Here is a 23237-nt window from a genome sequence, read left to right on the forward strand (position 1 = left end):
CTTACTCGTGACTCATTAAGCTTCAGTATAGATGCTGTAATCTAAAACGCTTTGCTCTCATCACGATTATTTTCCAAGGCCACAAAGATGATTAGCTGGGTTCTCAAGAGTGTTTCTCCGGTAAAAATGTAGAAATCTTGCTAATCTATCATTAGAACCGTAAAAAAGAACCCTTAAAGACCAGTAGTTTCAACTAAAGCCTTTGAAAGCAGTCGGAGTGCAGCGCAAAGGCATTTCAGGATTAGAGAAACATTAGTGTCCTTATAATTCACGTTGGACTGTAGTACGTTCACTAATATATACACAAGGAAAGTAATGTTTGCGCAGCTGTTTCCCCGTAGGCAGACAGTTGATAGGAGGTCAGGTGAGGTGAGGTTGAGGTCGCTTGGCAGTAGTAGTAGTAGTAGTAGTAGTAGTAGTAGTGATGGTAACGTATAATTCAGTAGTAATATTAATACACAGTAGTGATAATATGCGTGTACAGGCAGTGAGTTTGGAAGTGCCGCCGCCATTACTATTGCCATGTAAGGAGATACAAGCTCAAGGACCAACAGCGCTTTCTTTCATAATCATATCAAGCACCTCATAACTTCCGTTTTTGTGACGCCTTAACCCAATACATTCTGTAACAGCTCAAAATTTAATACTAGCTCATCTCAGCGGGAGAAGTAGCACTCATCCCCGTAACCTTAGCCTGTGACATGTGACCTCAATGTTGCGACGCCTTGACTCACTAAAAATAAAATAAGTAAAAATGAATTGAGCCAAACTCTCTCTCTCTCTCTCTCTCTCTCTCTCTCTCTCTCTCTCTCTCTCTCTCTCTCTCTCTCTCTCTCTCTCTCTCTCTCTCTCTCTCGTGACTAAGATTAATGTAGCAGCAATCCACCAGCCTCCAGTCAGCTTCCAGAAAGGCTTGGGTGTAGAGACAGGCAGGCAGGCGGGTAGGCAGGGTGAGTGGAGTGGACAATGCTGTGGAATGATAAGACTGTGGAGAGAAATGAGACGAGGCGGGGCGGGGCGGGGCGGCAGTTGCATGGCGTTGGGCAGTCACCGCTTCATCCTCCTCATCACTGTTGGGGTCTGTTGTCTGATAGTGTTCTTATCCTTATCAGTCCGTAATCACGTGGGGTGGCGGCCCTGTCTCTCCCTCTGCTGTCCCCCTTAACGTTTTCCACGTCGCAATTACTCATATATTCAACTATTTCCTCCCTCATTACCATAATAAGAAACAGGGCAGGAAAATCGTAAATTGATAACTCCAGGCTTAGTTCAGAAGGCAGGAGGGTCAGAGGGCGGCCGGGCGATGCGCTAGTGTCAAGGGTGTAGGCAATGAGGGTGTCATCGGCGCTCTCTCCTTCCGGCACGTCAGTCTCGCCCCTGCTTCAATGCACCGCCAGATTCTCTCCAGGTATCGGACGTTCTGTTAGTGTGTGTGTGTGTGTGTGTGTGTTGACTGATGGCTTCTGTTAGCCACCAATCATTACTGCTGCTACTACTATTACAACAATAATAAAGCTGATACTGTTATTATTATTATTTTTTTTTTTTATTACTTATTATGATTACTTTTATTCCCCCTACTGTTACAATCATAACCATGACCACAACAACATAACTACTACAAGTATTATTACCACTACTATTACAACAAAGATACTACTACTACTACTACTACTACTACCACAACAACTGCCACCACCACCACAACCACAATTACTACCCACCACCACCACCGCCGCCGCCACCACCACTAACTGAATGGCCGTCACGATGTAAGAATGACGTAGCATAACAAGACGACTCCTCCGCTTGTTCTCTCCACTTAATACTAAGACAAACACACACATGAATTGAAAACCACACAGGTGTTTCAATTACCTTCAATATATACGTGGTAGGTGTTTTTTTTTTTCTTAGATAGATAGATAGGTAATGAAGGGAAAAAGGTGTTGACTTAAAACACGTTGTAGAAGGAGACATTTGTTCTTCTCGATAAGCTCCAGTTGAGATCTAGGAGGAAATACTGACAGGGGAAAAGAAAAATAGAGAAAGAAAAAGAAAATATTGCAATGATTCGAAGCTTGAAGCGAAGCATTTGAAGATGTATTCAATCTCTCTCTCTCTCTCTCTCTCTCTCTCTCTCTCTCTCTCTCAACAATTTAACCTAAGCAGGGTTCGAACTGATAACTTTAAAGCAATGAGACAAGCACTTTACCACGGAGCATTTAATTGTTCTGACTTTCGCTGACGTGTGAATATTTTGTTTATTTATTTATTCACTTATTTTTGTCATCGTTGTTGAAGTGTTCCCAGTCGCCTTTGAAAAGTTCCCTGCACCCTCCAGCAGCCGCCACTCCTGCACGTTGCGTAGTCACACCATTGCCGCACAGAGATGCCTACCACCTCCTTCTGATTTATTTCCACCTAAATATTTTCACGTGGCTCTGCACCTCAGCCTGCCTTCCACCACACACAGTGTGTGTGTGTGTGTGTGTGTGTGTGACTAGTACTACAAAAGGACCAGTGACAGCGGTGTTTGGAAGCAGCAACGTGGCGGCGGTGGCGGAGATAATCATAATTGTTGGCGCGGGACAGGAGGCCAGTGTGGAGGGCGTGTACAGAGGCAAACGGCACTAGTGGTTAAGCTGTGCGCGTTCAGAGTGTTGGCGAGTGAATGAGGATAGTATGGAGGCCTTCAGTGTCGTTAGAGAGAAGGTGCTTCGCCTCGTGTCTCGTGTTCACGGAGTGGGTCGGTGGTGGAGAGGGTGGCGGGTGGTGGGCATGCGCGATCACGGCTGTGAGCTGAGAGCCTCTCAGAGTATAGGCGACTGGAGTCCCTAAGCCAGTGAGGGAGAGAAGGTTTATGGTATAGGATTTATTAATATTGATGTTGTTTTGTTTGGTTCTGTCATGATTTGCCTGCTACTTATTTTCCTTGTGGTGCAGTGAAGTGAATGGCGTGTGGCGGTGAGGTGAAGCATGGCGTGTCCCTCGATCTGGTGCTGAGCGCGGTACTTGGTTTTGACTTACTGCCTAAACACGGGCTTACTGATGGCTGTGGCACGCACCAAGGGCGATAATGGCGATGCGAGGAAGGAAAACCTGTGCTAAGTTCTGAGGTGCGGTGACAAAATTACTGTGTTGTGAGTGAATAAAATTCGTTCCGTAAGCCGCGGCCGCCTGTCACTGATGTTCTGCTGTTACGTTGTTGTTGCCGTGATCCAGTTACACAGTGAAAGAGATCGTCGTGATCCCAGTGCAGCACTGTAATGCCGTGCTGCCGGGAGTGTTGCCGTGCTGCCTTGCTGCCAGGAAGTGCTGTCGTGTGCTGGGAAGTGTTGCCGCGCTGCCGGTAAGTGTTGCCGTGTGCCGGGAAGGCTCATTAGGCCGCTAATGACACGCCGATATTGAGAGGGAGGGGTGGGAGATGGTGCGGGAGATCGGGAGGGAGGGGGAAGGAGGGAGGCAGGAAGGGAGAGTGATGAGAGGAGTGAGGGCGGGGGAGTGACGCAGGAGGGTCACTCATTACGCTCTCCACACGGCCATTAAGAGTTTTATTTGCAACAGTCAGGATAAAGAAAATAGCCTTGTACTGGTTATAACAAATCACGGAGGCCGAGGTGGGGCTGTGTGGTGCAGGTGGGCGGCGGAGTGAGTCGGGGCGGGATTGTGTGGGTGGAGATGTGTGGCGGGGTGAAGCGGGGCTGTGTGGGTGCAGGTGGGCAGCGAGAGAGAGAGAGAGAGGCTGGCTATAACTGAGGTGCAGAAATGCTTTTAAATGAAAAACAAGTTCTGTCCCCTTTACTAATAAGAATGTGTCCGTCTCTCTCTCTCTCTCTCTCTCTCTCTCTCTCTCTCTCTCTCTCTCTCTCTCTCTCTCTCTCTCTCTCTCTCTCTCTCTCTCTCTCTCCCCGTGACGGTAAGAGAGGATTGGCTGTTAGTACAATAGGATCTGGTTGAAATGTTCCAGTTATGCTCTCTAACTACACTTAACTAACTTTTCCAATATGGCAACACGTGATTGTCCAGAACACTCCCTCCACCTCCCCCTCTTGCCTCCTCGAGTGACTGCAGGCGGGGGCGCGGGGGGTGGGACGTGATGAGAGGGGATGAGAGGGGCAGTGGCAGTGATGGGCAGCCTGGTGATGTACGGAACAGTGTTAAGAAAGAATGGGATGAGTGAGTGAGTGAGTGAGTGAGGGTGGTGAATACGCTTCTAACTCAAGGACAAAACAAACACACCACCAGACAAACAGGAAATGCAATCAAGCCTCGGGTCTCCTTTATCAGCGAACAGTTGCTGTATTCCACGAGGCAACACAACAAGGAAGCATTTCACAAGCACTCAGGAGTAACGTGTCACATGCAGCCTCTTGCTTGATAACCTGCCTATTTACTTTTTCGTACTATTCTTCCTTCACTTTTATATTCCCTCTCACGCCGCCTCCTGCTGCCTGATCAGCCTCGTGTGAATGTCGCTCACACACTTTCCTGTCCTCGCCGCCTTTACTCTGCTCTCCTCCACTATAATATTGTTTTCCTCTTCCTCTTTCACAGCTTCCTCTCTGGCCATGTTCTTTTACCCTCCTTTTTTTTACTTCATCCCAGTTATCTCAAATTCTTTCTTTCCCTATCTTCTTTCTTCCTTCGCGGCTCAGTTTTACGCTACACACATTTCTTTCCTCCCTGCTCGCTACAAACCTACTGACACTTTTACTCTTGTCACAGCACGGCGGTCTTTCCTTCTTGCTTTCCTGCGTGACTCCTTTTACGTTCTCTTTTATTCCTACTTTTCCCACTCCCGTCTCTCCTTCCCTCCTTTCCTTCCCTCGCCGCGGCCGCCACCAACGTCCTCAGTCAACCCGCCTCTCACTTGTGCATGTCACCTTCGCTCATCACCGCCACTCCCTCACTCACTGTCTTCCTCACCTCACGCTAGTCCCTCTCCTCCTCTTCCTGCTCTTCCTCTTCTTCCTTCCCTCTGTTCACACCCACCTGCTGCACACACCTGGCACTCGCGGCGACAGAGAGCACGTGTGGCTACAGCGATCCGTGAGGAAAGCGACACCACAGGACTCAAAGGTCAATCTTTTTCCCTCGTTTGTGACCACCGAGCAAACAGCGACAAAAAGCGACAAAAAATATCACGAGATTCATGAATGTGATCACATCTGCTGCACGATAAACTCTCCCCAGCACCAGGCAGCGTGACGCCAGACTTTGGGGGGGTGGGTAGAATTTTGTAGAATGTAGAATTTTGCACCAATTTTTATTTATTTATTTATTTTTTTTTTTTTCATTTATCTATTTATTTTTATTTTTATTTTTATTTATTTTTTTTTATTTCGTGTGTATGTCGCGTTACGTGCAGGTAATTGCTAAGCGAGCGTGTGCGTGGCAGTGGGCCAATTTGACACAACGTTTTCATCTCAGTATCTGATGAATGACCGCCAGGAGTCAGGTGAAGGAAACAATGGGTTATTCAAGAGGGGAGTGCACTTCGCGAGGAACACAGTTGATATGATGTTATGAGTTAGTGATGAAGTGGATGTGTTTCAACTTTACCAAATAATAGTGGTAAATCTGACAGTCTTCTACAAATGGGCGCCAGGAATCAGGTCAAGGAAATAACTGGTCATTTCAGGGAGGGAATGCAGCTAATACGATGTCATGAATTAGTGATGAAGTGGATATGTTCAAACTTTACAAAATAGTATTGGCAAAACTGATAATATTATCCTTACATTGCTAACGTTTAGTGACCTAAGAAGAGCAGAACACTCTCCTAATTATGTGCAGTTTTAATTCCTTTGATATTTCTGCTTAATTAAGTCTGCATGGTCAGTCACTGATTCAGAGTAACTAAATCTAATTATCACGAAAACAAACGCTCACTACAGTGTGTCCAATTTTAATTTTACCTGCAATCAGATATTCAAGTTATGATTGACATCCTTTTGAATGATGGTGTTAAACATCATACTTGCCGTGCATTCCCGTTCAGTGAAATTGGCGGGGGACCTTTGCTGCTACGTCTTGGATCAGTGTTCCTCAGTCTACCACTCTAATTGGGAATTGGTTCTTAGATAGTGGTAGGTGAATGGAGTAGACTTACTAGTCAAGTTGTTGGTGTTGAGTCATTATTGAGCTTCAAAAGTAGATCAGATTAATTACTGTGTGAGGATGATAGGTGCAAATAGATATGTTTCATGATGCCACTATTACGTGTTGGCCTGGTGGCTTCTTGCAGCTTCCCTCATGTTCTTGTGTTCTCAAGTGATGCCCATGGCTTGAAATACAACACACCTCTATTATCGTTTTGAAGACACCACACCTGTTGTGTATTGAGCCCAGGGGAAGGTGAGGAATGTAGACACGGCGTGGCAGTTACCAGGTTTATTGTTGCCCATCACCAGTACAGACTCGAATCAATACAAAAGACTCGGTTTCGTAGTAACAGAATCCATCGAGCAAAGAATCACAACAGCATCGTTTGCTACGACGGACAACAGAGAATATAGCTTGCTGAGCATTTTATTCATTATTTCAAGAATAAGGAAACAGAGATATCAATACAGAGCAAAATTATTGAGTATACTAGCTATCTAATACAGAAGGTCTATTCCCTAAACCATTATATAGTATCTGGCAGGTAGATTCTACTTGTCTTAACATATCGTAGTCTTCTTTGACAGTACCTCAGTCGCTGTGGTGAGAGAACAAAGGGTCTCTGAATGCTGGCCTTAGTTATGGTCCGCATGATCCTCTCTTCATGCCTTACCTTCCTTGTTGACTGGGTTACAACGACTCTTTTCCGGAAGCTGCTTCCTGTGTCACAACAAGAGACCTTTCCAAATGGAAAGAAAAAAAATGATTAGCGAAAACAGACAAGTATATTACGTTACGTAAAAAATAAATAAAATAAAATAAAAAAGTCGAGATGAAAAAAAAATTACTATCAGTTTCTAAAATCATGAATGAATTTTGTCACTTTGTTACCTTATCTACATCACTACCTTGTTATTTATGATTTTTTGTTTACTCGTCTTTCTTTCTTTAATTTCTTAGGGCGCTGCATTATGCGGTGGGAAAAAGCCAAGCCTGTGAGTGGAGACAGAGAGAGAGAGAGAGAGAGAGAGAGAGAGAGAGAGAGAGAGAGAGAGAGAGAGAGAGAGAGAGAGAGAGAGAGAGAGAGAGAGAGAGAGAGAGAGAGAGAGAGACGCACGCACGCACGTACGTACGTACGTATACGCGCGCGCGCGCGCACACACACACACACACACACACACACACACACACACACACACACACACACACACACACACACACACCTTGATTTCTTAAGTTTCACCACCAGTGCTGCAATGAAGCAAATGAGGAAGAGCGCAGCAGAACACAGGCCCACGGTCATCCCCAGAAAAGCGGGCTCTTTAGGCCGTTTCGCTGTCCTCATAATCCTTGGCTTGCACGAGAAGTATTCACTGTAGGGACCTGGTATGGGAGGAAGGGGAAGAGTAGTGAAACATGACCATAACACAGGAACGCATGAACACCGTGGAAGCGAAACACGACTAGAAGAGAGGAGCGTAAGAACACTGAATGATTAAGAGAAGTGAAGTGATTAAAAAAAAAATTGATTGGTGCCGCAACAACTACGGTCATGAGGCACAGAAATACTAGTAATGTTAAAATAACTGATAAAACTAACAAGTAAGGTATAATTCGAATTTCCAGAGAGAGAGAGAGAGAGAGAGAGAGAGAGAGAGAGAGAGAGAGAGAGAGAGAGAGAGAGAGACTCACTCACCTGCCCTGGTCTCCGTCACTATGAACACAATGTACTCAGTGTCGCTTTCCAGACCCTTCCCTCCATGCCAGTCGCCTCCCACCACCACTAACTCCTCGGGGTCCTTTTCCTCCACCTGCGGAAGCCACGGCCATTAGTTTCATTCTTGGATTCACTCAACGGGGACAAGCCTGCAACAGTAGCTCATAATCTTGCCTCATAAGAACAACAAATCCCTGCATACTCGCAAAACACACCTACGTACTTACGCATGTATATCCGTCTATGTATTCTTTATCCATTAATTGATCTAGTATTCTTTTAAAGGTCCTTGTTGACGCGGCACTAACAACCTGATTACTTGAGCCTAACCCAGTCGTTCACTCCTCTCTCTGATTACCATTTTCTTCCTTTCTTTCTGAAATGACTGATTCAAGACTGGACCGTTACTTCTCGTGCTTTCCAGTTTACTAGCCTTAAGAAATTTGTCAACGTCACCTTGTTATATTTTTTATACCACTTAAATACCTCTACCAGATCACCTCTTACTCTACGTCTATCTAACGAACGTAGATTTAGAAGCTTTAATCTCTAACTGACCTGTGTACATTCTGTTCGCCTTAGTCCGAGTCACGTGTCATCCTCATATTCCTACTTAGTAGTTAGTAATGCTTAGTGTACTAATGCCAATAGAAATAGGAAAAATATGTATACTGTCTTTTGTGGTCCTAGTCTCCGTTCTCAGTTTCCCCTTCAGTAAATAGTGAAAAGTGTCAACTACACACACACACACACACACACACACACACACACACACACACACACACACACACACACACACACACACACACACACTTACCACCTCGATCTTTGCCACAATTCGCAACGAGTGATCATTTTGGCCTGGATCAGCGGAACGACGATTCCTCCTCTTTGCCTGCGCCTCCTTCCTTTCCTTCGCCCTTTCCGTGCGAACCGTTACCAGTGCTTTCTTCTCAGTATCTTGCTTCCTTGTGTGATGTTCGTCGTCGCCGCCGCTGTATTTCCTCAGCAATATCCAGTGCATTCTGCCACCAGTAACCAGTCACTGAGTGGATTAAGGTACGAGTAGAGCACGACCGGCGGGATAAACACATCAACTTTGGCCTTTTTCGCAGCACACACACACACACACACACACACACACACACACACACACACACACACACACACACACACTCAAGTAAATACGTATAGTATAAATAGAACTTCATATGAGCAAAATATAAGACATTCTCTCTCTCTCTCTCTCTCTCTCTCTCTCTCTCTCTCTCTCTCTCTCTCTCTCTCTCTCTCTCTCTCTCTCTCTCTCTCTCTCTCTCTCTCTCTCTCTCTCTCTCTCTCACACACACACACACACACACACACACACACACACACAGACCCTGGAGGGTTCTGCAGGACGGGCAGCTGGATGGTGATGGTGGTGTCTGTTGTTGTCTGGAGTTCTGTCTTTTCCAGCACTCGTGGCTTCTCTGGTTCCGTCCATTCTTCAAGTGTCGTCAGTATGTCACAGTGCACTGTTGTAAAGCACTCCTTCACTTCTAACGTGTACTTTTTGCCTGGAGTCAGGTGAGCAAACTGCGGCGGGAGAAGAGATGAAGTTAAGGGCAATATTTATGAAACACTTCTGCGCCACACCTCCGCTACATTCAAAAGGCTGTATATAGGTGAAGTTACGTGAGTTTTTAAGGCCGATTTTTATCTATTTATTTATTCTCTCTCTCTCTTTTGAATCAAGCAAATCATCTCTGTGACTTTTGAGAATAGTCGTGGTGAGAGAGCAAAGCGTTTCTGAACACAGATCTTTAGCCTGTAGATCTTGCACCGCCAGGCATGTCAAGGTCCCTTTTCAGAAATGCGTTTGGTTTCTCATAAAGACTGTTTTCAAAAGCCATAGAGATAATGCGCCGGGTTTTCATGGATCTTTTGTTCATCAGTAGTACAAAATTCTTGTTAGACTATCATTAGAATCAAAATCACTTTAGCAATCGCCAGTCACGCCTAGTAAGAGTCGAGCTGAGACGCCGAAACGTTTCACAATGTGATTCTGTAATCACGCGAGGAGTTTGCGTTTGTGCGTCAGTGGGTAAGACCTTTGACATACTTCGATTTTCAGTATCGGTGATATTTTTCACAGTGCTCTTGTCTCCTCCCATCCAAGAATGTGAGTGTGTAGTAACCAGGGTTGCCATTGTTACTGCGAAGTCCGTTCCAAGTGAAGCGTAGGGTTGTTTTTGCGTCGATCTCTGCCCTAGTCCTTGGATTCCAATAGCCTGCGTGGGGAAAAATTAAAGCTCACTTGAGGTCAGGAAACTAACCTGATCATAGTGACGCAAACTGTTTGAAACACACACACACACACACACACACACACACACACACACACACACATTTTTTTTATTTATTTTTTATTTATTTATTTATTTACTTATTTAATTATTTATTATTATTTGTTATTTCGTCAGCAGGAGCCTCCCCCTGGGGGTTCTAATTTTGTTAGCGCACATCTCTGCAACCCACCGGTCCACCTGGCCTCTGGAGGGCACGACGATGATTTGGTGGGAGCACCTTTTGGCGTCCATCGCATAAAAAAATAGCGTTTTCACTCTGGGAAACACCTTCATGGATGTAACTTTTGACGGCGCGTCTTTCTTGTTTTATGACATTCCTTCATGAGAGCCACCGCTTTGCCGTATTTTGCATATTTTGATTGATCTGCATGTGAGGGAAAGTTTCTGCCTGGCAACTCACGCAACTCTCGCCTCATCACTACAGCTCGAGCTGGAGCGCGAAAAAATGCGGGAATCATTTGCCATAACACACTTCATATACGGGATAGCCAGTTTTGTTGACCCCATCAGACTCAGCAGTAACTGTAGAATCAACATGTATTGTAAAAACTTGACAAAAAAAAAAAAAAAAGAAACGGTATTACGACGAGTTGAACTGTGAAGATGTAAAAATAAAAAGTGTATGACATGTTTTACTTATGCTCGCTATTTTTTAACAGTTAATCATTGAATAATGAAATAAATTATTACATCAATTAGGAAAAACTCTCGTGAACACGAAAGTGTGATCAAATTGCAGATGAAGCTCCACGCATTGTAAACACAGCGTCACTTATAGCAACATGTCGTCCGCCGCAACCATCACGGTGGCGCGACTCTTGGCGCGATGGTTGGTGGTCGAGGAGGGTCCCGGGTAGGGAGGCCTGGGCAGCAGCGACACAGCATTTTCGTGCAGGTGTGGTGCAATATTGCGCAATGCCAAGAACAACCTCAATAAGAACGGCGAGGTCCGTATGAGCCGGTCTGAGACGAGTCAAAAAAAATTGGAACCCCTCCAGTCGCTGGGGAAGGTCCTTGAAGTTGCTCCGCAGCTTAAAGCACCTGTTACCTGATTATTTTTTTTTAATTTTCTCAAATGACACATAACTTGGGAAAGAAAAACAATGATTGAGGAGAGGAGGGAAAAAAGATCATTATTACGGGGAGAGAGAGAGAGAGAGAGAGAGAGAGAGAGAGAGAGAGAGAGAGAGAGAGAGAGGAGAGAGAGAGAGAGAGAGAGAGAGAGAGAGGAGAGAGAGAGAGAGAGAGGATGAGGAAAGGTGTGTGTGTGTGTGTGTGTTACGTGGTTTGTTTTACCACCCCCATTCGTGAGGATTTCTTTTACTATTAGTATAATTTTTTAATGTATTAAAGAGAGGGACCAAGTACAAACGAATGGTAAAAAAAAAAGTTCATAAATGTTGTCCCTAGAGAAGAACAAAGGATTATGTTGTTGTTGTTGTTGTTGTTGTTGTTGTTGTTGTTGTTGTTGTTGTGGGGGTGATGGTGGAGGTGGCGCACCACACTACCTAGTCTGCCAGAAGCGTCTCACGTGCCACCTTCACCACCGTAAGTCTCACACAGGCACAAGTACGGAGTCTCACATTGGGAAATTGCGATGAAGGAGGTTTCCTTGGTGAGGGAGGGGTCGGTGGCGGCGCCCACGTCGTTGGCAGGGTTGGCGGTTACGGTGTAGTTCGTAAAGGGCAGCAGATCTTTTAATGCTATCGTTGCTCTTCCCTCAGAATTGACGGCACCGTATTTAACGAGGGGACTCTTGAATTTCTTACTCGATGGCTTCAGAATGAATTGCATTTTCATATTGTAACCATTATATTTAACGCAATTGTTTTCCACGGTAGCTGTGCATCTTCTGGAATCACACTGAAGACTTCTCACCCTAACTTCAGGTTCTGTTGGGGTGAGAACACACGACTAAGGTAGTTATAAGGGACTTGCATCAAGATTACATACGTTGTTGCATTTATCCACGTACTTCTCTTAGACTGCCTGCAGAAGAAAGAAAAAAAGAGAAAAGATTATCATTATTATTTTCTTTTGCCTTTCTACCTTTACAAGACAAATCAAAGGCAAACGATATTGAAGAAATTACCTTGGTTTTTCTTTTAAATTTTATCTATTAATCTATTATCTTATTTCATTTATTTACTTATTTCATTTTTGTTGATGCTACTCTGAAAGATGTTCAGAGAGAGAGAGAGAGAGAATGTGTGTGTGTGTGTGTGTGTGTGTGTGTGTGTGTGTGTGTGTGTGTGTGTGTGTGTGTGTGTGTGTGTGTGTTAGTCTTTCAGTAAGAGTGAAAAGAAATACAAAGAATATATATAACTTTCAGCCATAATGAAATGAGGAGAGAACAGAAAAGCGAAAGTGCGCGACTCACCTGTAGAATTTGTTGCTATTATTTTGCCAGTGGTCTTTTCTCGTATTTGGAAAGTCGTATTGGTGTAAGGGTGTGCCGAAATTTTCATGGCTAGCCTGTTTAACTTTGCGTCTTGCCAGTTACTGAATTTTGTGTCATAATCACACGCCAGGAAGTCTAACTGTTGATGTAATGAAGTGGAGAGAAGAGAGGCGAAATGCTAGAATGTTGTTGAAAGCTGCAGTAAAGTGGCTAATATTACTCGGCTGTGAACACACACACACACACACACACACACACACACACACCATTCAGACTTATTAGCAATCCCCACCTTGTATCTAAACTGGTCCTTACTGGGATCAACGTGACTCGAGTTGAAGGTTACATGGGTTTAGCATAGATATCGATCCTTACTTTTCTCTGTCCTGTGGGTGAAGGAGCAAAGAGGAAGAACTGTCATTGGCCTCTCATTGTCAGGGAAACTTTGATGAAAATAATGAAATGGAAAAGGAGAGTTGGAGGGCCTCGGATTGTGTACACCCCACGCAGGGACTGAACAAAGAACATTTATTTTTAGTGTCTTCGTGTTTTACTCTCTTAGGAAAGACAATCAGTTTGGAATGCGTCGAGCATGATGGAGGAAAGAGCGGTGCACGTTTCCCTCTCCTCTGGGATGGTTTGGAAGGTGGGAAGGGAGAGGGAGAGGCTATAGGAGAGAGTAGGAAGGTGCGGGTTGAGGGTTGGGAAGAGACGTGCCATGAACCGGGAAAGGCTGGACTGGAAGAGAATGAGAGAGTTCTGGAAAAGGTCGCTGGCTATGAGAGACTGGGCTACACTGGGAAAGTTTAGGGAAGGTTCCATGCCAGATCGCAGGCAGGTGGACATTAGGGGAAGGAACAGAGCAAGTATGATGATATTGAACCGTATTGTTAAACGGTTTTGCTTCTCACAAAGACTTTTTCACAAGTCACAAAAAATCATTGGTGCCGTATCTTTAAATATCTTTTTTTTTTCTTCCATTGATGATACAGATTAGTTGTTAAACTCCAACTGCAATCATAAAAACATCCTTGAAATTACTCAGTAAGTTTTACAATCTGTCAGAAGTAGTGGAGATAACACATGGAAAAGTTTCAGGATACAGACCTTGGTTAATATCTCCGTTATCTTCATGGTTGTCTCTTCTACTTGTTGTGCTCCTGTCAACAAAGCGTTACAAGAGCCTTAGCCTCACTTATACAAATTATATTTGGGTTTTTCTTTTTTTTTTTCTTTTTCCCGAAAACTGTGTTGCATTTCCTGATTTAATGCAATGAAAGGAAGCATGTACGAACTTCGTCAGAGAGAGAGAGAGAGAGAGGAGAGAGAGAGAGAGAGAGAGAGAGAGAGAGAGAGAGAGAGAGAGAGAGAGAGAGAGAGAGAGAGAGAGAGAGAGAGAGAGAGAGAGAGAGAGAGATAGAGAGAGAGAGAGTTAACAATATCATAAATACAAACTTGTAATCCAAGAGAAGAAATGATGATGATGTTGATGCTGCTGCTGCTGCTGATGATGATGATTATGATGATTGAGTATGTGTGTGTGTGTGTGTGTGTGTGCGATATCCTTTTCATACTCACTCGATTTCAGAAGCATGGCTGGTCAGGAAGACGCAGGCTGTACACGGGGGGGGGGAGAGAGAGAGAGAGAGAGAGAGAGAGAGAGAGAGAGAGAGAGAGAGAGAGAGAGAGAGAGAGAGAGAGAGAGAGAGAGAGAGAGAGAGAGAGAGAGAGAGAGAGAATTCAAATTAATACAGCAACAGAAAAAATCGAGACTAAATACTTATGCGCGCGCGCGCGCGCGCGCGCACACACACACACACACACACACACACACACACACACACACACACACACACACACACACACACACACACACACACACACACACACACACACACACACACACACACTTGAATACACCACAAAAAAATATTAATATTTGTATTGTTTATATTAAGTAAACATGTGCATAAGAATATGACTTAGTGAAAACAGTGACGAATACCACGCGTGTCTTCCACATTGCTCCTCCTGTCACCTCCTGAAACACACAGAGACAGAGAGAGAGAGAGAGAGAGAGAGAGAGAGAGAGAGAGAGAGAGAGAGAGAGAGAGAGAGAGAGAGAGAGAGAGAGATCGTATCACTTACATAACCATGTGAATTTATATTATATACACATGTTTAGAGAGAGAGAGAGAGAGAGAGAGAGAGAGAGAGAGAGAGAGAGAGAGAGAGAGAGAGAGAGAGAGAGAGAGAGAACTAACGATTTTAATTTGTGTCAGTTACGAAGAAATGGGACAATTAAGTGTTAAAACGCTTTAAGCATTCTCAAGAACATTTTTCACAGGCCACATAGTTTATTATTATCATTATTATTACTATTATTATTATTATTATTATTATTATTATTATTATTATTATTATTATTATTATCCAGTTCCTAGGTGTGTTTCTCGCACTGATGATGCAGAATCCTTGTTAATTAAACGATCACTAGAATCATGACAGTACAGATGAAAACCTCTTTACCTTCCACCACAGTCTCTTCAAAGTACCTTCCACCACAGTCTCTTCAATGGAGTCGACATGAAAGGCTTTTTAATGTTGGAGAATTTGGTCTTTGCTTCGTGTGTATGTGTGTGTGTGTGTGTGTGTGTGTGTGCTGCCAATGAGGATTTCCTGTCTAATTTAAGATAAGATAACTTGAGAGAGAGAGAGAGAGAGAGAGAGAGAGAGAGAGAGAGAGAGAGAGAGAGAGAGAGAGAGAGAGAGTGTGTAAAATAACTGTTTGATTACTAAAGAAAACCGATCTCTGTCTCTCTCTCTCTCTCTCTCTCTCTCTCTCTCTCTCTCTCTCTCTCTCTCTCTCTCTCTCTCTCTCTCTCTCTCTCTCTCTCTCTCTCTCTCATATGTTAGCTTATTATTGACTCTCCACTAACAACCTTATTCACTTCTTTATTAATTTTCAGGATCAATTTGTTCTGATCTCTTTCCTGAACCAAACCTTTATCAAACCTGAAAGCGTTACTTCATGCCTTATCTTTATTATTAACCCCAATGTTTGTGTTTCAGTCAGCCCTGTTTTATCCTTCGCGTCACTTAGATTCCTCCTTTAAGTCCCCTCTTAGCTGCATTATTTTTAACACTCGTGCTTGAAGGTGGAAACGGTAGAGCTTATAATAATAATTTCCTAAAGACTTACAGTACCTGCTCATGTTTGCTGTGCGATTTCTGGTATATTAGAGTGTGTGTGCCAGATGCAATGCGGAAAACTAACTGTAAGAGGTGGAAATTGGGATCTCTCTAACCGTGGTTTCTTCTACGACAAGAATTCCCTTCATCAACTATTAAAGAGTTAACAGATTAACACTTCTCAGCCTGTCATCTGATGCTCGTGCAGGGAGAAGGAGGTTAATAAGCGTCGATCAAATAAATTGCTCGTGGTTCATGATAGTGTTCTTTTTTTTTTTTTCTGGCCATAAAGGAAACCATGCTTGGAACGATCTCAAAGTTCACCTCTTTACGTTTTCTGTGGAGTACGGATAGAGGACGGAAGGTCATCATGATACACTTTCCAAGAGTCAGGCAGTACGTACTGTCGCAAGCTGCTGCACTGTAAAGGAAGCCTGATGGCTTCCTGCAGCTTCCTACATTTTATGTTTTTATGTTCTACGTATCACGCGATGACGTCTCGCGTTTCTAAACACTGAGAATCTTACCTGCAGCCTGCCGTAAAAGGTAACATATATAGATCTTTACAGAGGCTTGCCAAGGATCGAACCCATGACACAATGGACCGTATTCTGAAACATTTCTGCGCCGCACCTCACTAATTTCAAAAGGCTCTAGATGAAGTTATACAGGTTTTTTCAGCATGTTTTTTTCTTTTTAATATTGTTATATTGTTCTAGTGACAGATTAACAAGATCTCTACATAATTAACAAGAAAAAACATTCTTGAGAACCCAGCTAATAGTTTCTGTGGCCTTTGAAAACAGTGGTGGTGAGAGAGAAGAGCCCCTCTGAATGCGTGCCTTATATGCGCTGTACACACCGAGCCGCAGCCAGTCCCGTGAATGTTATCAGCCATCACTGGTGCGTATTCTCAAATGTTTGGGAGTGTTACCTCAGGTGTATCTGACAGTCTTTACTGGACGTCATCGCGCCTTTCCAGCGTTTTCATGGTTCTAGTGAGGAGGAAATTTCATGAGAACCCGATTCATCCTCTTAGTGGCCTTTGAAAATAATCCTGACGAGAATCCAAAACTAACCTAACCGAACCTATCCGAACAGAATGGACCCCATCTAATATAGCCGAACAGAACCATCTTAACCGAACCTAACCGAAGGGAGCCCAGCCTAAGCTAACCTTACCAAATCTAACCTATCCGAACCTAACCAAACTTAACCTATTATTCTACTGTTGCTACATTTTTAGTGTGACCAGCCAGCTAGTCATAACGCGGACGACATGCATGGTTAATTGGGTTCTCATGGGTGCTTCTATTGGCGGTGCAGAATCCTTTGTTCAACTATCGCATAAATCATGATAAGCACTGTGGAAAGGCCGGTCAGCTCCACTACGGCAGGACAGTAATGGTCACCGAAAGGATGTAAAGTTAAAATGTCAAAGATTCAAGTCTTAGATTCTATTGACAGATTAACATTTCTACATTATTGAAAGGTGAAACTCTTTGAGAACCCGGCTAGTCATCTCTATGGCGTTGAAAAATAATTGTGTGGGAGAGCAGAGCGCTTCTGAATACGGAACAGTGACTCATGGCTTGCCAGAGGACGCCAAACAAAGGCCCTCAAACAGGAGAAAGACGAGAAGCGTATTAATGAGTAAATAAACAAGTGATAAACAATAATAAGGAAGGAAAATGAACTTACATACATACTATCAGAGAGAGAGAGAGAGAGAGAGAGAGAGAGAGAGAGAGAGAGAGAGAGAGAGACAGAAGGAACTGCGGCAGAACTGCAAAAGAAGGGAGTCATAGAGAAAGATGCAAGGGACAGAAACAACTGGAGGAGACTCGTACATGGCACATTTAGGGAAACGGCGGAGGAAGAAGTACGTCATGTTATTTGATTAGTGAATATGACTATACCTTCCAGGGGGGGATGACCTCAGCGTGATGCACGAGGGCAGTGGGTCTGCTGAGTGTGAAGAGGTGCGTCCGGCGTAGTGGTGGTTGGCGTGGACACTAGACGAGTTGTAATAATCCGCCGCGAGCTGCCAGGATGCGTGCGTGATACCAAGTACTTATATTTCTGAAGTTCTGAAATATTCCCGATTTTGTTACATTCAAGAAAACGCAGACTTTACGGTGCCCGGACTCTCACCTGAATTATTTTAAAAAACTCATATTAGATTATTAGTCCTGTTTCCATTGGTGTTTCTCTGATTGGTCCTCGTTAAGTTATCGCTTTAATCATGGAAACTCTCTCGATAATCCCAATCATTTCCACTACAGCTTGTAAGTAGTCACGATAAGGCGCTGAATTGTTTGAGAACACGGTCCCTTGCAATAATTGTTGCCGAGAGAGAGAGAGAGAGAGAGAGAGAGAGAGAGAGAGAGAGAGAGAGAGAGAGAGAGAGAGAGAGAGAGATGAAACGAAAGATTAAATAAGCAAACAGACAAGGCGGTCATGACAGAATTTGGTTGGGAGCGTATAGTGGTGTGTTGCGTGCGTGACTTGGTGAATATTGTGAAACAGACTGATAGAAGTGGCACTGGGGAGGCGGCGCATGAAGACTGTGGCTACTTTCAGCACCATCCTTGCTGCACTGGTGACACCTGTGGGCGGTGCTGTGTACGAGATCGAGATGCAGAGCCAATCAACACCAGGGCAAGGTCATTCTGTTGACCTCACAGATGGCATATGCACATGCACTGTGGGGGAAAATGGAGTACCTTGAAAGCACCAAGCTGCAGCTGCAGAGCACAGCATGTCAGCTGTGCCGCAGGTGTTGCCACTCTGCAGGAAATAGAACGTGGCTGGCAGGAGTGGCACTAGGACAAGAAAATCTCCCCGATGGGAGCTTTTTTGCAGGGCTGTAACAGGGAATTCCTGCAATCGAAAAAGAAGATACGAGGGGAGTAATACCCACAATGTGCGAAGAGCAGAGAGTGTCACCCTCCAGCGCAGGCTCCTTCTCCTTGACAGGCTTCTCCACAAACATCTGACTCTTCCAACGTGGCAGAAAGTTTAGTCATTCTTGTGAAAAGATTTGGGAATGAAGACACCAAGGAAGCACTTGAAGAAGTGCAGAAGACTTTGTCTTCAATAAAGTTCCCAGGCTTATACGTAAAGGAAAGCCAGAATCAACCACGAAAATAAGATAAATAACCTCCAAAATGTCTTAAGTAAATTGAAGGATACAGGCCCGTTCACAGCACCCACCTTGAACACATGACGTCATCAAAGCCAGACGGAGACCTTCCCTCCTGCTTCCCCGTGTCTCCTTGTCAATATTTCCCTCAGTTTCCAGGGTTTTCCAGGTATTTACATGTGTTTTCAGACTGAAATGCGTAGATTGTACTAGTACGAAGAGGAAGAAATGAGGAATGGAAGTGTGTAAGGAAGTGCAACAGTAGTAGTAGTAGTGGTAGTAGTAGTTGCTGTCGTTGGTATAGCACTGTTATTATCTAGGCTGAAGGACGGCTGTGGGAGTAGGTGGGTGTATGGAAGGGTGGACTAGGTAGGTAGCCAGTTGGGAGGATTAATTGCTCTGTGTATGGGTAAATTGTTGTTCTGATGGATAGGTGGATGGGTGAATGAATAGTTAGGTGGAAGGGTGAGTGGGTGGATGGATGCGGTGATCGCCGGCTGTGTTAATGCAGGGGCTGGTCAACGCTATCTGGAGAAGCACACTCTAAAACCGCCTGTCGTGATACATCTTGATGCACTGCACTTAAATGCTACAAAACATTGATCCTAAGCGTTTGTGCTGACAGTTTCCACGGGATCTGGTGATGCACATTCTACACAACAGTTATTATGAGCTAAATACTCGCAACAAGGCTCTCAGTGTTTTCACATCTATTTCTTGTCTTCTGCTACATAATTAGTTTGGAATATTTTCCACTGGTTTCTACAGGGACTTGTGTCTTATCTGGCAAATCCCTAAAAAGTATTATTGCAGTTTCAACCAATACACTGTACGTAACCATAGCCCCTGGCAGGGTCTACATCTCACTGTTTGGAGCATTTCTAGCCTTATTTTACCCTGTTGGAAATTAATAACAACTTCAGATGAGAATGTCAAAGATTCAAGTCAATTCTAGCTCAGATCCACCAGTAGTCGTCTCTCGTAGGATGCTGTGTGTGTTCATATGTTTGTCATCAACAGTGCGCGTGCGCGATGGTGACGTGACGTTGACACGTGTTAAGACTTGTGATGTCGTGGAGTTACTTGCTGCGAATCAGGTCACACGGAAATCTGACAGCCAATCACTTGTAGGCACGTGTGTTTAGAGGAGGAAGGAGCACCCGGGACTGTCTGTGGTGCGTCAGTTTCACCATGGACACGGAAGAGAGACGTGTGCTGGCTGTCAATATATGAAGTGGCAGTTTATCGTCAGTTCCCTCAATTTCTTAAGGTATTTTTCGTTAAGTAATTACTGCTGGTATGTAGTGATGACTGACAATGTAGGTGACAAAATGTTACGTTACCTTAGTTTACCTTGTGTGTGGGTTAGGAGGTTAGGTTAGTGACCTTAAGGGAGAGTCCAAGAGGGACGAAGCTCCTCTCCCCTCACGGTTAGATTAGGTTGGTTACGTTGGGTTAAGATGATATAGAAAAATCCCGTTTTCGAAATATGCTGTTTGTCATCCTTAAACTTTTTCTGGAATGTCAAAAATGTCTCGTTTCGGCTTTCCCCACACAAAAAAAAAAAAAAAAAAAATCCCACCAGGTTCCTATGCTTCCTGGTTTTAGTGAAAGAGATAAAGAGGATGGGAGTATTGGTTGAAACTGCAAATTTATCCCCTAAGAGAGTCGAGCAAGTATTATTTGTACTGACAGGATATTGTGACAGCCTAAACCGCGTGGAGACGAAACACTGGGCGATATCAGACACGCCGGCTTCTCCAAAACACCCAACAAACCTGAGGCGACAGATACGAGTTTGTAGTGGTGCTGTAAAACCCTAGTCTGTACATGTGTTGTGGTTGTTGTACAAACATAGCAGGGAAGAAGAACCAAGGTGTGAAAGGACGGGTTGTATTTCCAGAGAAGAAAGCGACAACTCAGGGAAGACATTGGGAGACAGGGTGTAAACAGACCAGCGGCACCTTAGGGAAAACGTTGACACACACATTATCAACAGTCTTTACCAGTGCCCCGCTAACATTTGGCATCAAAACATGGTTGTTGCTTTCATGTGTACCAGAATTTATATACGGATATGTTAACTGTATATTCGTCCCAGGGTGGTGATACATCCCTGACCCGAGATGATGTACACAGTATTTACCTAATTTTGCCATTTTTCTTGGTCTCTGCTTGGTGATGGTGGCTAAAAATGTTCCTAATATTTTATTAGTTGGTTTGATAGTACACAAATAACATTTTTTTTTTTTTTTCAGCCGACCAACTTTTGTGTGTAAAATTCAGTCGGCAAACGTTACCCAGTATTTTCAACATTTATCCATGTCTCAGACGAACCCTGGAACTTCCTGCCTGCTTTGTATTCCCTCTTTCCTATGACTTGAACTCTTGCAGGAGGGAGCTTTCAACACACCCTTCAAATTAAATGCCCCCTTTTTGTATCTAGGAACTGGCATCTGATTGGGTCTCTCTTCTACAGGCAGGAGTAAGTGGACCTGCTGGTGGACTACAGACTGAACACAAGCATTGACAAGCAGTACAGGGCATTTCATGATGGCTTCTGCAGGGTGTGGGACGGTTTTGTGCTCAAACTTTTCCAGCCAATGGAACTTATGGACTTGGTCACCGGCAATGAAAATTATTTCTGGACTGAGTTGGAAAAGAATGCTGAATATAAGATTAAGTTAGTTAAGGTGGGACTGGGATGTGTTTGGGTGTGTGTGTTTTTGATATATGAAGGTGGATGTGTGTTTTTAGGTGTGTTTTTGGGTGTTTGGCAGTGTTTTCGGGGTGGTTGTGTGTGTTTTAGGGTCGTTTGTATGTGTTTTCACCTGTATATCATTGATTTTACTTATTTTTTCCTTATTAATGTACACTCTTTGCCTCTGTCACCTCCTCTAATATTTATCCAGTCCTTCCCTGTGTCTATATTAGGTCTATTAGAATCAGTACAAAGGAGAATAACTAAAAGGATACAGGGGATGAGGAGTATCCCATACGAGGCGAGGTTGAAGCGGTTAAATTTACATTCATTAGAGAGACGTAGGTTAAGAGGGGACCTGATAGAAGTCTTTAAGTGGTATAAGGGTTATAACAAGGGAGATGTAAGCAAAATTCTTAGGATCAGCAACCAGGGTAGAACAAGAAATAACGGGTTCAAGCTTGAAAAATTTAGGTTTAGGAAGGAGATAGGAAAAAATTGGTTCTCAAATAGAGTGGTAGATGAGTGGAACGGACTCAGTAATCATGTAGTTAGTGCTAGGACACTAGAGAGCTTTAAGAGAAGATTAGACAAGTTTATGGATGGGGATAGCAGATGGAAATAGGTAGGTGTGTTTCATACAGGGACTACCACATGTAAGCCTGGTCGCTTCTTGCAGCTTCCCTTATTTCTTATGTTCTTATGTTCTATATATCTAGTCCTTTTTTTGCCTCTATCACTCTTCTATCTAATATCCAGTCTTTCACTTCCTGCCTTCAGTTCACATACACTCCTCACCTCTTCTGCTGCCTATATTTACCCAGTCCTTCCCTGCACACACCACAGCAATATGAATTAACACACAATTGCCAATGTCCTTCCTTTTATTAATCCCTCACTGTGTTTCCAGGGTGAGTACTTCCCAGACCATCCAGTCACTCACACGTGCTTGGAAGTCTTTCGTGAGCTCTCGCTGGAACAGAAAATGTTTTCAAGTTTCTGACGGGGACTCACCAGGTTCTTCTACTAGGCATGAGCGAGAGAGAGAGAGAGAGAGAATCTATTACTCTCATTTCTTTTCTTTCCATCCTATTCTCCTTTATTTCTTCTTTATCTTTCTCTCTCCTCTATCTTCTTCTCATTTCTTTTTTTTTCTTCCTCTTCTCCTATTGTCTTCGTTCTCCTCTTGTGTCCTCTTCCTTCTTTGTCTTCTCTCTCTTTCTTCCTTCCATCACTTCTGAAAATATAAAAAATATTAAATACATATTTTGAACATAATAATAATAATAATAATAATATAATAATAATAATAATAATAATAATAATAATAATAATAATATTAATAATAATAATAATACTTCCAAAGTGGAGCACATTCTGACCCTCTTCCCTTTTGCAGAGATCTCCATTCTTGGAGACTTCAATGTTCACCACCAGCTTTGGCTTTCCTCTCCCTTCACTAACCATCCTGGTGAACTAGCCTACAACTTTGCTATCCTCCATGACCTAGAGCAATTGGTGCAACACCCTATTCGTATTCCTGAGTGTCTTGGAGATACGCCCAACATTCTTGACCTTTTCCTGATCTCTAATCCTTCTGCTTATGCTGTCACCCTTTCTTC

General features: G+C 43.7%; 2 protein-coding genes and 1 long non-coding RNA gene across 7 annotated transcripts; 1 reads left to right on the forward strand and 2 right to left on the reverse strand.

The window, feature by feature from the left end:
- Nucleotides 1–2228: 2228 nt before the first annotated feature.
- On the forward strand, nt 2229–22659 carry LOC135098387 (uncharacterized). Of its 2 annotated transcripts, XR_010266930.1 has the most exons (4): nt 2265–2845; nt 2947–3352; nt 21394–21607; nt 22526–22659. It is a non-coding gene; the product is annotated as an uncharacterized LOC135098387 (long non-coding RNA). The 2 variants fall into 2 exon arrangements; XR_010266929.1 differs by having other exon boundaries at nt 2229–3352.
- LOC135098384 (uncharacterized) lies at nt 6382–9083 on the reverse strand. The gene is made up of 4 exons (XM_064000724.1): nt 8643–9083; nt 7805–7919; nt 7332–7491; nt 6382–6847 (listed from the first exon to the last, which is right to left on the reverse strand). The coding sequence occupies exons 1-4, from the start codon at nt 8847–8849 to the stop codon at nt 6799–6801; spliced, it is 531 nt and encodes a 176-aa protein (XP_063856794.1). The 5' UTR covers nt 8850–9083; the 3' UTR covers nt 6382–6798.
- Nucleotides 8710–17844, reverse strand: LOC135098383 (uncharacterized). 4 transcript variants are annotated; one of them, XM_064000722.1, is made up of 8 exons: nt 17689–17826; nt 14563–14618; nt 14156–14191; nt 13685–13737; nt 12557–12716; nt 11760–12068; nt 9207–10098; nt 8731–8870 (listed from the first exon to the last, which is right to left on the reverse strand). In XM_064000722.1, exons 3-7 carry the CDS (start codon nt 14169–14171, stop codon nt 9938–9940), a joined length of 699 nt encoding a protein of 232 aa, XP_063856792.1. In that variant the 5' UTR covers nt 14172–14191; nt 14563–14618; nt 17689–17826; the 3' UTR covers nt 8731–8870; nt 9207–9937. The 4 variants fall into 4 exon arrangements, with proteins under 4 accessions (XP_063856791.1, XP_063856792.1, XP_063856790.1 ...); XM_064000721.1 differs by lacking the exon at nt 14563–14618 and having other exon boundaries at nt 8710–8850; nt 14156–14192; nt 17689–17844; XM_064000720.1 differs by lacking the exon at nt 14563–14618 and having other exon boundaries at nt 14156–14192; nt 17689–17844.
- Nucleotides 22660–23237: the final 578 nt, after the last annotated feature.

This window comes from Scylla paramamosain, unplaced genomic scaffold (genome assembly GCF_035594125.1).
Source record: "Scylla paramamosain isolate STU-SP2022 unplaced genomic scaffold, ASM3559412v1 Contig59, whole genome shotgun sequence".
Classification (NCBI taxonomy): domain Eukaryota; kingdom Metazoa; phylum Arthropoda; class Malacostraca; order Decapoda; family Portunidae; genus Scylla; species Scylla paramamosain.

Bases quoted from the DNA above. Each gene is read 5' to 3' on its own strand.
- LOC135098384 (XM_064000724.1), bottom strand. From the start codon at position 8,849: ATGCACTGGATATTGCTGAGGAAATACAGCGGCGGCGACGACGAACAT. The intron at 7,492-7,804 runs GTGAGTGAGTCT...CTCCCATACCAG, and splicing joins AGTGACGGAGACCAGGGCAG to GTCCCTACAGTGAATACTTC. The intron at 6,848-7,331 runs GTGTGTGTGTGT...CCATTTGGAAAG, and splicing joins GTGAAACTTAAGAAATCAAG to GTCTCTTGTTGTGACACAGG.
- LOC135098383 (XM_064000721.1), bottom strand. The intron at 12,069-12,556 runs GTGAGTCGCGCA...TCACCCCAACAG, and splicing joins AATAGCAACAAATTCTACAG to AACCTGAAGTTAGGGTGAGA. The intron at 10,099-11,759 runs GTGAGACTCCGT...TTCCCCACGCAG, and splicing joins CTTCATCGCAATTTCCCAAT to GCTATTGGAATCCAAGGACT.